This window comes from Seriola dumerili, unplaced genomic scaffold, assembly GCF_002260705.1.
Source record: "Seriola dumerili isolate Sdu_G_001 unplaced genomic scaffold, Sdu_1.0 BDQW01000149.1, whole genome shotgun sequence".
NCBI lineage: Eukaryota > Metazoa > Chordata > Actinopteri > Carangiformes > Carangidae > Seriola > Seriola dumerili.
This window is the reverse complement of record NW_019174404.1, coordinates 12852754-12869573: the sequence shown is the minus strand read 5'-3', so window position 1 is coordinate 12869573 and position 16820 is coordinate 12852754. Positions and strand designations below refer to the sequence as shown.

General features: G+C 41.0%; 3 protein-coding genes across 4 annotated transcripts in view; 2 read left to right on the top strand and 1 right to left on the bottom strand.

The window, feature by feature from the left end:
* The window catches only part of eml5 (echinoderm microtubule associated protein like 5), a 36197-nt gene extending 25319 nt beyond the window's left edge, over positions 1-10878 (top strand). The window contains exons 23-44 of one of the 2 annotated variants that reach the window (XM_022750063.1): positions 690-821; positions 948-1036; positions 1967-2143; positions 2274-2475; positions 2567-2693; positions 2934-2948; positions 3892-3900; positions 4760-4838; positions 5127-5256; positions 5408-5506; positions 5833-5853; positions 6269-6442; positions 6529-6737; positions 6980-7137; positions 7685-7799; positions 7897-8085; positions 8264-8436; positions 9394-9556; positions 9646-9749; positions 9854-10007; positions 10627-10727; positions 10836-10878. In XM_022750063.1, coding sequence (XP_022605784.1) covers positions 690-821; positions 948-1036; positions 1967-2143; positions 2274-2475; positions 2567-2693; positions 2934-2948; positions 3892-3900; positions 4760-4838; positions 5127-5256; positions 5408-5506; positions 5833-5853; positions 6269-6442; positions 6529-6737; positions 6980-7137; positions 7685-7799; positions 7897-8085; positions 8264-8436; positions 9394-9556; positions 9646-9749; positions 9854-10007; positions 10627-10727; positions 10836-10872 — 2657 coding nt within the window. In that variant the 3' untranslated portion in view covers positions 10873-10878. The remainder of the gene's footprint in view (positions 1-689; positions 822-947; positions 1037-1966; positions 2144-2273; positions 2476-2566; positions 2694-2933; positions 2949-3891; positions 3901-4759; positions 4839-5126; positions 5257-5407; positions 5507-5832; positions 5854-6268; positions 6443-6528; positions 6738-6979; positions 7138-7684; positions 7800-7896; positions 8086-8263; positions 8437-9393; positions 9557-9645; positions 9750-9853; positions 10008-10626; positions 10728-10835) is intronic. The other variant, XM_022750064.1, reaches the window with a different exon arrangement.
* A 1491-nt stretch (positions 10879-12369) lies between these two features.
* isca2 (iron-sulfur cluster assembly 2) lies at positions 12370-14396 on the bottom strand. Its single transcript, XM_022750065.1, has 4 exons — positions 14293-14396; positions 13907-14072; positions 13300-13415; positions 12370-13207 (listed from the first exon to the last, which is right to left on the bottom strand). Exons 1-4 carry the CDS (start codon positions 14352-14354, stop codon positions 13033-13035), a joined length of 519 nt encoding a protein of 172 aa, XP_022605786.1. The 5' UTR covers positions 14355-14396; the 3' UTR covers positions 12370-13032.
* Positions 14397-14753: 357 nt separating this feature from the next.
* Positions 14754-16817, top strand: npc2 (NPC intracellular cholesterol transporter 2). The gene is made up of 5 exons (XM_022750062.1): positions 14754-14865; positions 15138-15245; positions 15923-16030; positions 16139-16311; positions 16711-16817. Exons 2-5 carry the CDS (start codon positions 15164-15166, stop codon positions 16795-16797), a joined length of 450 nt encoding a protein of 149 aa, XP_022605783.1. The 5' UTR covers positions 14754-14865; positions 15138-15163; the 3' UTR covers positions 16798-16817.
* Positions 16818-16820: the final 3 nt, after the last annotated feature.

Sequence of the window (16820 nt, the reverse complement as noted above, 5' to 3'; positions counted from 1 at the left end):
GCAGACAAAGTGAGAACAAGAAACTAAACTCTCTTTCGCCTGGACACTTAACCTTAATCCACGGTGCAAGTGATCCTGTTTCTCAACCCAACACCCGTGAACCCCTGAGAGCCTACGTCTTAGGCTTGAAGTCACTGTATAGTGCAGTGTAACACTAAGCGGGAAATTGGTTTTAGTATGGTTAAAATACTGAAACCCCTTTGAAATTTCTTATTTAAAATTTTTTTTTTATTGCAATTTGTTTCATGCTTGATGCTCTGATGCCGCCTGGTGTATTGCAGTCTATAGTAGCTGCTTATCCAAAGCATTTTCTTAGTTTTTTATACCATTACAGTCCCATATTTAGGCTGTACTCTACCTATGCTAACATGCTAAAACAACAGTGCTAATGTGCTGTCATTTGTGCAGTAGAGGAAAGGTCAGGGGATCACCTAAGATTGTCTGGTAATCATTAATGTCTATGTAGAACCATGTGGCAGTCGGGCTAGAAGACAGTGAGACATTTCACAGGATAAGTGAAAACTCAACAACATCCCCACAATCAGGAGGATTCATCCTGATTGTACCATGAATGTCTACACAAAATTTCATGGCAATCCATCCCAGAGTTGTTCAGATATTTCCGTCTGGATCAAAGTGGTGGACTCACCAAACCACCACTGAGACATCTCTCTCTTTTGTTGGCTCAGGTACTGGGAAGTACCTTGCAGTGGCATCAGGAGACACTTTTGTGGATATTTACAATGTAATGAGCAGCAAAAGAGTTGGAGTCTGCAAAGGATGCCTCAACTACATTACCCATCTGGACTGGGACAAGAGAGGTAAACATGTTTCCTTAAATACTATTGTCTCAGGAAATCTTTGTAAATTTACGCTTAAGAGCCAATTGTGCATTCAAAATGTCTCACTTAAAAACACCGTGCCCCTCTGGGCTCTTTCACGCACAGGAAAACTACTTCAAGTCAACACAGGTGCTAAAGAGCAGTTTTTTTTCGAAGCTCCTCGCGGCAAAAGGCAGACCATTCCGGCTACAGAGGTAAGCAGGGAGAAAAGGCACAGGCGCGACCGTGGTTATGGCGCTGTTGGCCCACATTTTCCCCTTGGGATCAGAGGAGGCTCGGGGAAGGGCAGTGAAGCATTAACACGGCCCACTTTTCACCAGTATCATTCTAATTTTGGCAGTGGAAGTGGGATAGTGTTTAGGGTTCCTTTAATGCAGTGAGACATTCAGGCACCTTGCGAGGCACACCGCATGAAGGAAATAAGCGTCAGAGCTGATAGATGCTGCTGGGTCTAGGCTCGGTGGCGCCTCCGATGTCCTCTATTACATTGGCTCCTCCGTCTCGCCCCGTTGTGATGCATCCACGCTCTTGCGCTCTCGATCACGGGATCGTCATTAACGGGCTGAGACAGCAGTCTGCTCTTGTTTTATTTTCTATGGATTTGCAACCATTTTGGCGTTTTAATGTGGCCATCTCAGCAGACTGCCTGAACTCTGTGAGAAGCTCAATGTCCCAAACCTTTCTCATTTTAAATTAGGTGGGAACAGGTTTTTATTATTGGCCATGAGAGTGCTCAAAAGACCCTGTCTGCCCTAAACCTTTTAAAGGAAGAATTAGACATTTTTGGAAGAATGCTCATCTGCTTTCTTGCATAGAGTTAGATGAGGAGATTGATAGGTGGCAGGTAGATTATGTTACACTTGTGCAGGCCCAGGAGAACAGTTTCCTCCTGTTTACAGTGAGGAGCAGGGAGCGCATGACCCCACAGTTGGCCTCTCTCCACTGGCTGTGTGTAGAGTTTGAAATTCAATATAAAATCATCATCTATCACTCTCTTCATGGTGAAGCACTTGAGCACATTTCTGAATTATTGTTTGTTCTATTTTGTTGCCCTTGTGTTTGATGTTTAAATACTTTTCTTGTGTTATTTGCTGCATAAATTCATCTTTACTGACTTGGCTCAGGTGGAGAAGATCGACTGGAGCACGTGGACGTGTGTCCTGGGAACGTCTGTTGAGGGAATCTGGCCCGTGATCAATGAGGTGACAGAGGTGACCGCTGCCTGCCTTAGTAACGACAGGAAGGTGCTGGCAACAGGAGATGATTTGGGATACGTCAAGCTCTTCAGATACCCTGTCAAGGTGAGACGCAATCCACATTTCTTATTATTATGTGGTTTGAACATCTCGACTTTGAGGTTTATGCAAATGTTATGTTAATTTCTGTGTTAATGTCACAAGTGTTACATAAATGTTGTCCCTGTTGCCACAGGGGAAGTATGCAAAGTTCAAACGCTACGTGGCCCACAGCGCACATGTTACCAATGTGCGATGGACCCATGACGACAGCCTCTTGGTGACAGTGGGTGGGGGTGACACATGCCTCATGATCTGGGCCCATGAGCCCGAGAGCCACAGGGAATTCAAACAGTGTGACAGCGAGGAGTCGGACATCGAGAGCGAGGACGACGGAGGTGAGAGACGACTTACTTTTGATGTTTTCAATTTTGACAAACGCTTCCGTTGCTGAAACAAAAAGTCTGTATCATTCCCGTCTTTCATCAGGTTACGACAGCGATGTTACGAGAGAGAACGAGATCAACTACACCATCAAGGCCTTATCCACCAACATGCGACCCATGACTGGTGTGAAACCCCACTTGCAGCTGAAAGAGCCCTCTGTTGATGAAAGGTATTTTAAATGAAGCTGTGGAGAGGATTTGCAGATGCTCCGACGGGCTCGCTTGAGCAAAAAAAAAAAAAAGAAGCCAGTCCTGTCTTCCTCAGTCAACATATCTTTTCTTTTCCTGTGTTTTACTCTGGCCCTGTCCCTGCCCTTTTGAAATAACTCAGCTTTTTCTGCTTTTCTTCTTTCCTTTTCATGGCTGTCCATCTGTCATTATCCTGCTTCGTTCTTTAATTCCACTTGAAGACAAGGGGTGGTGAGGTAAGCAGTGTGTATGTTGATTTTGCAGAAAAGATAAAGCATCAGGCAGTAGTAGTTAACAGATGTGTAATTATAAAGAAAAGGTAAAATACTCATCTGACTGTGGAAGTTTGTACTAGTCTGTGGGCTACATTACAGACCATGTATGGCATGGTCGCTGTATGAACTCCAGTCTTAACCTTCCTGCAGATTTATAGATTTGCATCTGTGAGGTTTCCTCTGTAAAGTAATTCACTTTCAAGCGTCTGTTTTTTTTTTTTTTCCCTCATGTACAAATGAAGTTGCTGTTTTGGTGTCAGTTCACTCATTTGCTAATGAGCTGCTGTTCTGACAGGCAGGAAAAAGTGGGCTGAAAGTTAAAGTGGAGCTTGAAATGAATTTACTTTAGTGTCCACTTTAACAGTGAGTGGAACAAAATCTGAAGCGGTTGTATGAGAAATGTTTTTAATTGTCAGAGACTCCAGGGAAACGGCTTGATTAAAGTGGATCAAGCTTCATACATCAAATCAGAATGAATATTAGAAATGTACACATCCTCTTTTAAAGTCTTTTGAAGTATTGATTATGTGGCTGGTGGTAAACACTGTTTACAAGCATCAGAATTTCCATCACTATAATACGTGTAAAATAATGTCACAGACTTTAGGTGCCTCAGGTTTATTGATTTATTGGTTTATTGATGATTTCCAGATTTGTTTTGGGTTTTTTTTTTTTTTTGTTCGTTTTTTTGACAATGATGCAAGCATCCACGTAACATCTTCTGGGCAGTAGTTGTCATAGAAATGAACTTTGGTTGTCATGGATACACAATGGTCCTGATTCCTGTATTTTATGTCCTCAGTGGCTGTGGTGTTGTGTTACGTGTGTCCAGCAGGCAACAGTGAACGCTGCGGGAAACCTTTGTTCTAATTCTTGCTTTTTCTTTGTTATTGCCGCCATGAAGAGGGTCAAGGTAAGTCTCTTACTGTGCCGTTCACTTATATTTTCTCTCCACTACTACTTTTTTGGCCTTATTTGGACATTTGTAGATTAAATATGAAGGGACTGGAGTGTTGTTGTGCCTGTTATAGACACTTGATAGTGTTTCCGCTCCACACACTGTCCTGACTGTAAAACAGGGTCATCGGTTTGTCCATACAGTCTTTGCATTATTAATTATTTTCCGTACCATACATACACTAAGTAATTACAGAGATGTTTTTTGTAAAGGAGTCGGTGAAAGCTGTTACTTAGCTGACCTGATGAATGAAACAGACTTGAAAACTTTACTCTCTGGTTGTTATTCACCCAGAACACAAATCATGTAAAATCATAATGTCAGTGATGTTTTTGAATCAATGAACAGGACTGTACTCACTGACAGTCTGAAGATGCGTGGAAATGACTACTTTTACTAATTATGTTGTTGTGATATTTTACTGTCACTTATAGTTTTATTTTTTACCTTCATCTTCTACATCTATTGACATCAGTCACCCTATTCAAACTCTTATTGCTTTGCTGGAAATACAGACCTTTTAGACACTTGTGATGCAAGAGGCCTTGACATTTAAAAAATGATTTATTTCATCCCAGCTTGATAATTGTAGCTCTTGTTATTTCAGAGAAAAAAATGTACAAAATTGATTTTCCTGGACCCTTTTCTTTGAGATAAAAGTCACTTTTTTGTCTGCAGATATGGAGTATTTTATACAACAGTCCCAATAGTAAACAGTGTAATATTATTATTATTGTCATCATGATCATCATTATAATTATCAGTCTGATAAGCAGCTCCTCAGCCGCCCTCTTATCCCAGCTGTCTGTTCCAGGCCTCCTGTCAGCAGAGCGCTGCCTCAGCCAGAGAAGCTGCAGACCAACAATGTTGGCAAAAAGAAGAGACCAATCGAGGTAAGGTGGACTTCACATGCTTAGCAAAACAACAACAAACTAATAGATACAGATGGGGAATTTTTTGCAAACAGAAGGAAGATTCCAAATGCTGGTCTTTAATGTGATTACTTCAGCAGAAGATGCTGTGCGCTCGCTCTCTGTCCAGACAGCCTCTCCGGGGACTCTGATGATTCTGTAATCGAATGATGACGTTCTGCTTCAGCCACCAGCTGGCTCTCAACATCGTAGTTGTCATGGCGTTGACCTTTCTGACTTTCTGGCGGTCTTTTTCTGACTCTCCCGCAGGACCTAGTGTTGGACCTGGTATTTGGTTACCGTGGCAATGACTGCCGCAATAACGTGCACTACCTGAATGAGGGGGCGGACATCATCTACCACACGGCCTCAGTTGGCATCGTGCTCAACTTGACGACCTGTAAGTAGACAGGGGGACAGTTTAGAAGACATGCCAAGAGTGTTACTATTTTCTGCCGTGAAAACAAATATAACATATATGTATTCGACCTTGTATGTGTGTGTGATGTGTGTGTGTGTGTGTGTGTGTTTTGGTTGTGGTTTTCTTACAGCCTGCCAAAGTTTCTATGTTGAACACAGTGACGACATTCTGTGCCTGACCATCAATCAACATCCCAAATTCCCCAACGTGGTGGCAACTGGCCAAGTAGGTATGTTTGTGAGAAATTGACCTCCTGTGTCACCAGCCGCCTTGTTTTTCTTCCCTGTATCCTGTGTTGTGCAATGTGCGGGGGGATTATTGTACATGACTGACAGCCATACACTTCCCACGAGCTTATCTGCACTTTAAAGCAACTAATGAGCAAAATGATCATTTTTTGCATACAGGAATAGCTGTGTGTGGTTGTCACTGTACACTGCATTTTTATACAAACCTTCCACAAAGTGTAAAAGACAGGACAGGGGAATTTACAGACAGCAGAAAGTCAGAAAGGTAACAAATCCTTTGTGTTAATCTGATTTTCTTTCATTTCAGGTGATACTGGTGACATGTCAGGTAAGGACATTACAAGATTAATCCTCATTTAAATTAAGAAACATGTTGGAAAAGGAAATGTGTATGGTTTTAATTCAATTATATTCTTTAAGTTGCTGCCACCTACTGGTCATCTGATTTGAGACATGTCCTTCCCCATATTAACTTGCTTTATTTTAAATTGTATATATGATACTAAAAAACAGAATATAAAAGCCAAATAATAAGTCTAAACTCTAGCCTTTACCATTTTAGTTTACATTTTGTTTTTATTCATATTTGAAATTTTAGAAACCCAATTGAACCAACAATGAACACTCTCAATTTTAACTAGTAATTCATAACATTGCTGGGGTTTGAGTGACGATTAAAAGCAATCGATACTTTCATGGTAATTAGATTCCAAACAGTTCTCTTCATCTCGCTTCTTCCTCAGCCACGTCTCCATCTATTCATGTGTGGGACGCCATGACCAAGCAGACGCTGTCGGTGCTACGCTGTTTCCACTCCGGTGGAGTTTGTTCTGTCAGCTTCAGTGCCACAGGAAAACTCCTGCTGTCTGTGGGCCTGGACCCTGAACACACTGTCACCATCTGGAAGTGGCAGGAAGGTAAACAATTAAAATCATCTTTGCTTCAACTTTGGGGGATTGGGTGGATTAGAAAACCTTTTACTGAACTCTGCTTTGTTTCTCAGGTGCCAAAGTGGCCAGCCGGATAGGTCACACCCAGAGGATCTTTGTGGCCGAGTTTCGGCCAGACTCAGACACGCACTTTGTGTCTGTGGGGATCAAACACGTGCGCTTCTGGACGTTAGCTGGTCGAGCTCTGCTCAGCAAGAAAGGTGTGCTGAGCTCCATAGAGGACGCCCGGATGCAGACCATGCTGTCTGTAGCATTTGGAGCTGTAAGTGATTTCCAACCATTGTAATCCACATTGTTTATTGTTGTTCAAATATCTAATTGATTTGATTTCAAATGTTGCTTGTTCTTACTACATATTACATTTAACCTCTCACTTTGAACCTGTTCATATTTAAAGCTCATCAGATCCCAAACTGTCTGCTTCAGTGTGCTGTGAATTGTTTTTGCATTGCTCGCTCTGCTCTCTTAGGCCACTAGATTAGTGCAGATTTGTTTTCTTTTCAGAATAACTTGACATTTACAGGTACCATAAGTGGGGATGTGTGTGTGTGGAAGGAACACATTCTAGTAAGAATAGTGGCCAAAGCTCATACGGGCCCTGTGTTCACCATGTACACCACACTGAGAGACGGCCTCATTGTCACCGGAGGCAAAGAAAGACCGTAAGTGCTGCTCTGTTGTATTAGTACGTTTGATCACCCATCAGTAAGCTATTCACATACATTCACAGCTATTCACATACTGGTTTATTGGTGGGCAGTAGGGGTAGATGGTGATTTTATATGATAATCTGTGAAAGGGATTTTGTGATTAAAGTATGATGACAACAGATTATGCAAACTGAAGTTTTCTAACTCTCATGTTGTGTCAGTTACATGGGTTTGGTTTCAGAAGAAAAGTCATTCCTCACATTACCATGAAATAAAGTCCTAGCAGGAAAAACAGGTTTAATTGATACCTTTGGTCGGCCACTTTCATTTTGACACTGTCATAGCAGGAAAACATTTTGTGTATGTACTTCTAAGTAATTCTGTTCTTATCCAAATGAATGTAATAACTGATAGGATTAAATAAATATGAGAAAGAAAGAAATACATACTGTACCTACTGTACATCACTGACCCTGTGACCACCATGATATATATTTATTACATAAAACTGTAATTTCCCTTAAACAGTGGATGAAACAGAAGATGTTTTCCTCCACAGGTCAAAGGAGGGAGGTGCTCTGAAGCTCTGGGACCAGGAGCTAAAACGCTGCAGAGCCTTTCGATTAGAAACTGGACAGATCATAGACTGTGTTCGGTCTGTGTGCAGAGGAAAGGTACTCAATAGATAAGATGCTACTCAATCAATCTCCCGCTCTCATTTTCCACTTCACTGTTTGTATTTTGACCTTTTTTTACTCTGTGCTGTGTCAGGGTAAAATCCTCGTGGGGACCAGAAACGCAGAGATCATTGAAGTAGGGGAGAAGAACGCAGCGTGCAACATCTTGGTGAACGGACACATGGACGGACCTATCTGGGGCTTAGGCACGCATCCCTCTAGAGACGTGTTTCTGTCTGCTGCAGAGGATGGCACTGTTCGCCTGTGGGACATCCCAGAGAAGGTCAGCCATGTTACCTCCACCCCCCCACCCCCACCCCCCCACACACAACCACTCAGTCTGATGACAAACCGATCAGCACTCACATATTTCTGTCATTTTATCAGGATGATCACAGTTCAAATGTTAAGATGGTTTATAACATTTCGTAATCACCCTGCATTGCCTTGTGGGAAAACAGAAGATGCTGAATAAGGTGAACCTGGGCCACCCGGCGCATACCATCAGCTACAGTCCCGAGGGAGACATGGTGGCCATCGGCATGAAGAATGGAGAGTTCATCATCCTGCTGGTTACCTCGCTCAAAATCTGGGGCAAGAAAAGGGACCGGCGCTCTCCTATCCAGGATATTAGGTACTGATAGTAGAGTGGTGCAGCAGATATATCAGCTCAGTGATATAAGGGAAAAGTAATGTATTGAGCCAGAACTCGCCTTTTATGAAACAACTGATTAGCATGTGTATGTTTACAAAGGATATTATTCTGAATTGCCCCCTGGCCTGTTTTGTCATTATTTGTACGCTTCAGTAGCTCCTCGGCTCCTCAATAATCAGCTTTTTGTCACCAGTCTCAGCCGACAAGTTCATGTGGACCTCAGGGATTATAGGGGAATTTGATGGGTGCCATTATTTGTGTTACCTATGGAGGTAACGTTCGGGCAAGACCACGGTGTAGTGAAGGCTTTAGGCTCAGGGAGAAGAGAGAAGCTTTGTTGTGTGAGGTGAAAAAAGCCAGCATAGCAAGAAAAAGATTCTCCAGTTTAATTTGGAGCTAATAGCCATCATATTTGGCCCAGTACACACTGTCCAGTTGGGGCTCATATAAAACCCTGTCAAAACACACACATTACCTGTTTGGGCAAACACCAGTGGGTCCTCGAGAGAAGCTGCAGACACAGCCAGCTGGGGCCCATAAATCAGCCCAATTTTAATCCTGTTTGGGTTGGTATTGAAATGTTGCAGAGGATCAGGATGCATTTGAGTTTGCATTCGCTGTGGTTACCTGCCTTCCTGCTTATTCAAACAATTTTTATGTGTATTATGTCTACTATTATGTTTATGTGTAAAAAAAAGTATGTATCAAAACTGTATTGTCACTCTGAAAATCTATTTTTATTGATTTGTTTGTGTATTTATTTATGTGTATGTTAAATTTTAAATGTAAAGATATTAAATATACAACACAAAATCTTCTATTTGAAATTTAAGAATCCATAATCATCTTTAGAAAATGTCAAACCCTAGTCTGTTCACTAGACAGTAAATCTGAGAGAACTCTGGTCTTCTCTAACTCTGTACGTCTCCCTCGCAGGTTCAGTCCAAATTCTCGTTACTTGGCTGTGGGCTCCACTGAGAGCGCAGTCGACTTCTACGACCTGACGCTCGGCCCGCAGCTGAACCGCATCAACTGCTGCAGGGACATCCCCAGCTTCGTGATGCAGATGGACTTCTCTGCTGACAGCACTTACGTCCAGGTACGGAAACATCAGAGGCTCATCAGCTGCGCAGTGAGAGGTCACGGCGGTCTAACCCTAACCCTCTAACCTCCGATGTCTTGAATCAGATATCCACAGGTGCTTACAAACGACTGGTGTACGAGGTGCCGTCTGGGAAGCAGGTGACAGAGCAGTCCCACATTGACAGGATTACCTGGGCCAGCTGGACGAGGTGAGAGACACACGCCATCAATGCATATGTTAGAAAAGGTAATAATGAAGCGCTGAGTCTGAGCCCCAAATGTTGTTTCTCTCTCTCTCTCCCTCTGTGTCCAGTGTCCTTGGCGACGAGGTTGTTGGGATCTGGTCCCGTAACACCGACAAAGCAGATGTCACCTGTGCCTGTGTGTCCCACTCAGGCCTTAACATTGTCACAGGCGACGACTTTGGGATGGTAAAGCTGTTTGACTTTCCATGTCCAGAGAAGTTTGTAAGTATGACTACATCATATTGTTATTACTGTTTTTATGTTTCCACAATGTTTTTGATTTATTAGAACAGTAATGTGTTTGTCTAATGAAAATATTATACGATCATTTTAAATGTGAAATTTTTCACCTTCATGAGCTGAGATCTGAAAGTCACTATATGAAGGATTTAAAAGTTCAAGACGTCAGTGCCCTCCAGTGGTAGAATTAAAAAAAGCACTGCCTGCTAACCCTCCACACGGACCAGGATTGTCTCATTTTTCTACAAATGAAAATTCATCCGAATAATTTGAAAGATGCTACGATCACATAAAAAATCTTCATATAGGGACTTTAAATTCATTATAATACAAAATCATCATGTTTTTCAACCTGTGATGTACATTGTTGTGCTATTATATCAGTCAGTTACCCAGCATGCTTTTCAACTACTGAGAAAATAGTATTGCACAATTAAAATTGTGTGATGGCTTAACTGATTTTCAGCTGGAGCTGCCACTTCCCTTAAAATGTTTTGCACACTGTAATACCCTGTAAATGTGTCTGTGCTGTAAAACAATAACACTGTTAGCAGTAGTTGCAAAAATGCATCTTGAATGACGTGAATACGATCTCTTTCAGGCCAAACACAAACGGTTTCTGGGTCATTCTGCTCACTTGACCAACATACGCTTCACCAACGGAGATCGCTTTGTTGTCAGTGCTGGTGGAGATGACAGAAGGTATGACTGAGGACCCAAATAAAAACTTGTATTTACAAATGACGTGACAATCAAATATTAAATGATGCGTCTTCTCCCTTTTTTTTTTTTTTTAAATCTCCTCTCTAGCCTCTTTGTGTGGAGGTGTGTTCATGCTCCTCACTGAGGATCACACCTGGACCATCCTGCCTCAGAAAGTCCAGGTGTCTCCCAGCACGGCTCTCCAGAGAAAAGAATCAGCTAAAAGATGCATCTCAAGAAAAAAGGAGGACAGACCTGGCAGCCTGTAAATGAGGAAAAGCAGTAATGCGATTTACTGCCTCAAAAACTAGGTGCATGCATATGTGCAAGGCTCATTTTCATCATAGCATCAGTCCCGATTGTGAACACAGGTGGAGGGCGTACAGCCCTGCTCTCACAGCATCATATCATCATTGAGATAAAAAAAAAGGAAAAAGGTCATCTCTCTAACACAGTATGTGCATATCATTTCAGTAATGGATAATATTTTTAGAATGAGCGAATCTGTGTACATGTCCCAAATGGCAGTTTTGCCACTTGGCAGGCCTATGAAATTGTGTTACGGACAATGCCATTTTTTAAAACATGTAGCAAACTGAATTAGCCTTAATCTGAGTGTTCAATTTATGAGGGTTTGGATTCTTTTTGTATTATGTTTGTTTTACTTTTTGGATCATGTAGTCATTTGTTTGTTCTATTTTTACTGGTAATTCCAAATCCTGTGGCCTTCCTCCTGAATGTAACATCCACTGTTATGTTCTGGATGTCAGCATGCCAAAGCATACTATGCACTGTACACCTGACCTGGTCACTGTGTTACCCTGATGGTTCATTTATGGTTTGTTCATGTGGTTGTGTTGTTGACTGGTTGACCTCAAACCTCCCTCAGCAGTGTTCCCCTCATGACATGTTAACGTGTGCATACTCGTTTGAGGATCTGTTTGTGGTTAATGGGTGTGCATGGCTTACTGGAAGACAATCTGTCCGAACCAAATTCCTCAGAAAACAAAAAGAACGGTTGTAAATTGATGTTTCAATGCACTGTTGCAGTTCTTTCAGTCACTTTTCAGTGTGCTGCTACTGTATGATGTATTATTGTTGCATTTTCATGAATATGAATGGTGTGACTTTTTTCAACAGTAAGTTAATGTTTGTGTAATCAGATATATTGCTTAAATGGAATGTTTTATCAGAGAAAATATGAAAAGTGCAAAACATTTTGCTCCTTGTATTAAGACTAACTACGAAAAAATGTTGCTGCATATTTTGATTTACATTACACCAGTGTAAATATCATTTGTAGATATTCTTTTTGTATATTTTTTGTGAGATGTTTCTTAAATTCCACTTTAATAAAAAAGGCAACCATGGACTTGAGCTTTGAGTGAAAAATGTTGAGTGAAAACAACATAAATAATATGATTCATAATGCTGAGGAACCAATGTAATGACACCAGCAGTGCTCAAACTAACCTTTTATCAATTATCAATAAATAGAAACATTTCCTTGCTGCCCTTTCATGATTCTGTGTGAGGAAGTGATTCATGTGAGTACTATTTAAAATACACAACCTCCCCTGCATAATAACTTTGGACATACACTAATTTTCATATTATAAAGAGAAAAGCCTGAAGATAAAAATATCTGATATTCACTCAATTTTATTTAAGAAGAAACGAACCTTAACATACCTTAGCTCTTTATATTCATAGATATGGCCTATATACATATTTTACATACAAAGACAAATCTAAGCACCGAATAGTCCAACACAAATCGCAGCTGAATATAATGAACTCTGCTGTCAATGAGCGTTACTGACTTTAGCTGTCTTCAATGATTAATCACCACCTCTGCCCTTCATTCACTTCATGTCATTTCACACTCAAAAGTGCAAGACTATCTACCAGTTTCACTGTTGACACAAGATGTAGCTATTAGCAAACTGAAATAGGAACTCAAAATATCAGATAGCTCAATATCACATAATACCCTGAGTTTACGGTTTATTAGGTACACGTTTACTGTTAAAGACAATCCAATATGATAGCACTATAATAAATTGTACTTTTGTGAAGCCTATAATTTTCAGTTTTTGTTGACATTGTTTCAGACAGGTGTTTATTCATCCCTATGGTAATCAGATATAATATAGAAGGCTGAAATGTTTCTAATATTTTACTGTATTTTGTACATGTGTACCTGATAAATTGGTAAATCAGTGTATCAAGTATTATTATTATTATTATTGTTATTATTATTATTATTATTGTTATTATTAACGGATGAAACAGGGAAGCAGCTTCATAGTTTGACAGAGAATGAGCTGCCACAGGAGCAGCCATGATCAGCTTGAGGATTCTTCAGCACTAGGAAGGTGGAGCGGATCAGCTCCTGGGTGAAGTCCACTGTGGCTCCTTTGACAAACTCCAGGCTGTCCTGGTCCACGATAATGCCCACTCCTCCCTGCTCAAACACTCTGAGGAACAAAGAGGACAGAAGTGATTTAGTGAAGATACAATGTGACTTTCAGGAAACAAAGACTTGAAAGCTAGATTAGTGGCATCTTACATGTCATCCTCATTCCTGTTACCATCAACAGTAAACTTGTACTGGAACCCAGAGCAGCCTCCTCCCTCCACATGTATTCTCAGGTACTCGCCCTTCTCCATGATCTCCCCAAGTCTCTGGATTAAAGGGGGGGGGGGGGGGGGGGGGGGGGGCAACAAGGTGCAAATCACAAAAACTTCAACACAAGCTCTGTTGGAGACATCCAAGACCAAGTTAGACTAAGTTATCAATGTGGTGACACCACAAAGGCTTGTTGACAAGTGTCTAGAATCAAACAATTTGATCTGTGATTAAAGCTGCACACTATTGATCACTTGTACACATTATTTACAATGTTTGGGCCTTCAGACCCTCATCACCTACAATGCTATTATTGATAAAGTGACAGTGTGTGGGAGTCTTTGGTTTCTTCACATTTCAAATATAGAGGAACCATGAAACACAAATGTTTGCCCGATGCTCCCTGTAATGTCTGACTAACCTGATGTCATGGAGTTGCATTCTTAATACAGCTCCACTGTCAACGCTGGCTCTGACAGTAGATTTATGATTTTTATACACACATCCCTAAAGAGTAAGGTTCTTAATCGCGGGTGTAACTGCTGACCTTCACACATGACTCAGTGAGGTGTACTTTATCTTCAGATGGACCTGACACCGCTGGCTTCTCCTGGGCGGAGGTGCTACTGAAGCGCTGGAGCCCCGCTGTGGGGTGTGGGGGCAGCCGGTATAACTGCTGGGTCACACCGGGGTTGTTCAGAAGAGTAGATGCCCTGCAAAACATTAAAACGTTAACATCAGATCATATGAGAGCAGCAGGACTTATAACGTTACTGGCCCCAGTGGTAGCTTGTTACCTAACGGTAGCGTTAAAGGCTAGCTTGCTAACTATCTTCAACACACTATTTTTCTACCAAAGAGATTGTTTAAAGGTTAATATTTTGACCAGGGACATCCCTTATTATGTATACGATTTCAGAAAATGTACGTTACCTGGCCAGGCTCAATAATTTTGACTTTGACGCAGATATCATTGCTCTTCTAACGAATGACATCTTCCATAACAAATGTTGGTAAGTTCCGCCCCCTTCAGATGACGAAAGAATTATCTCACTCTTATTGGCTAAAATGGATGTCTGTGAAAATAGACACGCCCATGTTGGTAGTATACGGCCAGTTGATTTGTCAGTTTACCTGCCAACCATGAGGCATTTGGGATAAGACCCGTCAGGAGACTTTGGGTTTATACTACCTTGGGTTTGCCTCTCAGGAACTGTTTTGCCAGGCTGTATGCCGTTCCCAACAAGAACCATCAATCAAATACTTACATTGAGTTTAAATTTACAGATAATTTGCTTCATGCAGTGCTTGAGGCTCTCATCTGCCACTTACAGCACAGGAGACGGGAGCTTTAACGTGCGGGGGTTTCCTGACAGGCAAAATATCGGGCAATAAAAATATCTGTTTCGCATAAATAGGCGTTGCTTCAATCTCGTGATACAGGGAAATAAAAAGTGGTAGCCTACTAGCAGTTCCACTTCGCATGTTGACAGAAGCTCATCAAAGGTACAGTCTGTTCATTCAAAATTACTTATTCTTCTTTGTACTATATCATTTTTGCGACTCACGGTGTTTGAGCTGTTTTTACCACATGGCCAGATAGTCGAAGAGAATTTGTTCCTCATTGTGTTAAGTTTTGCAATCACTGTTACATCCGCGACAGTTGGGGAAACAAACAAGAAGTCATATGATTCAACACTTTCTGCTGACTGCTCGAAGGCACACTGGTCCGATAAAGTTTACTTAACATTGCGTCATGGATATTTCCTAATTTCTAGGGTCTCGCCAAAAAAGAAAAAGAAACATGGATGTCCGGACTGGTTTCATCGTCTCACTCTGCTTGATAGGATTCACCTGCGCGGCACCAGTGAAGTACTTAGACTGCGGTAGGTTTCACCTGAGTTTTTTTCCGCCCCAGACTTCTCTCTGTTAACCGGTGATCATCGCATTTGAAATGCAAGATATGTAAATTAACGGTGCTTGTACTGTTAATATAAAATCGGAAAAGAGAACACAGAGTACTTCAGATGTTTTGATTTGTTCGACCATCATTTCAAAATCCAAAGACTTTAAAACAATATTAATTGGAGAAACAGATGATTCTTACATTGGAGAAACGGGGAATGGATGTTTTACATATAATTACCTTAATTCTAAAAACTGACAATTGATTTTCTTTCAGTCCACTTAACTGATTAGTTGACTACACTGATGTGCACCCCTCACACCTAGATCTTCATATGTCCCACGGACATTTTTACCTGTCCAGAACACTATATGTGTACACAATATATATACTCATGTGCACATATTTGTGGTTGTCCAGTATTTATTTAGTCACCTGAGTGGTCTGACACTCCTGTGGAAATAAATACTCAGCAACGTAGCACTGCATAGATTTTCCTCATAGCCACAGAGGAAATTATATAGTTTGTAATGTGTTGGTCAATTCTAATGAAAATGGAGCACATTTTAAAAAGTGATGTTGGCAGTATTAGCATTTCTTTCTTTTATTATTTATTCATTTATTTAAAGAGACTGTCTTTTCCATGTTTTTATTCAGGCTCCACTTCTGGCAAAGTGGCTGTGGTGGACGTTACCCCTTGTAACACTCAGCCATGCCAGTTACACAAAGGACAGTCTTACAGTGTCAATGTGACATTCAATAGTGGTAAGTGGACTATAAATGGATAGATATGTCTTCCAAGATTCACAGCATAAATGCTTTTCTTTTCGGTTTTAAAACCCTTTGATCTCATGATGTGATGTCTTATTGTAGCTGTGGAAAGCCAGACAAGCAAAGCAGTGGTTCATGGTATTATTGCTGGAGTTCCTGTCCCCTTCCCCATTCCCATAGAAGATGGCTGTAAGTCTGGAATCCAGTGTCCCATCAAGAAGCAGCAGAGTTATCACTATCTAAACTCTCTGCCGGTGAAGTCTGAGTATCCTGCAGTAAGTACTACATGTGACATTAGCAACGGCCATTTTTAAGATGTTTTTTTCTTTTTAATAATTTAGTGACACTCTACATTTAAGGTCTTTTTTAAAATTGCATCTAATCAGAGGATAATTTTGTAATGTGGTTTCATCTTGGGGATGATGTAAGCAGTAATGGAATAAGCATTCAGATCCTTAGATAAAAGCAGTAATACTACAGGGTAAAAAAACAAATTTTGGCTTTTTAAATTGGTTCAGATTTTAAGTTTCTCGCTTCCTTGTCTGAGTAGTGATTTTGTCCTCTTGCCACGTGTTTTGTTTCTTTCACTTCAATTTTTTTTTTTTTATCTGATAAAATGTTAATAAAAACAATGTGCACCTGGTCCACTGACTACCCCTCTTCTGCATTTCTAGATAAAGCTGGTTGTGGAGTGGGAACTGAGAGATGACAACAAACAAGACTTGTTCTGCATCAGGTTCCCAGTTCAGATTGTGAGCTAAACTGGCAACAATACCTCAAACAA

Bases quoted from the DNA above. Each gene is read 5' to 3' on its own strand.
- isca2 (XM_022750065.1), bottom strand. From the start codon at position 14,354: ATGTCATTCGTTAGAAGAGCAATGATATCTGCGTCAAAGTCAAAATTA. The intron at 14,073-14,292 runs GTAACGTACATT...AATGTTTTGCAG, and splicing joins AAATTATTGAGCCTGGCCAG to GGCATCTACTCTTCTGAACA. The intron at 13,416-13,906 runs GTCAGCAGTTAC...CCTTTAATCCAG, and splicing joins TCACTGAGTCATGTGTGAAG to AGACTTGGGGAGATCATGGA.
- npc2 (XM_022750062.1), top strand. From the start codon at position 15,164: ATGGATGTCCGGACTGGTTTCATCGTCTCACTCTGCTTGATAGGATTC. The intron at 15,246-15,922 runs GTAGGTTTCACC...GTTTTTATTCAG, and splicing joins AGTGAAGTACTTAGACTGCG to GCTCCACTTCTGGCAAAGTG. The intron at 16,312-16,710 runs GTAAGTACTACA...CTGCATTTCTAG, and splicing joins TGAAGTCTGAGTATCCTGCA to ATAAAGCTGGTTGTGGAGTG.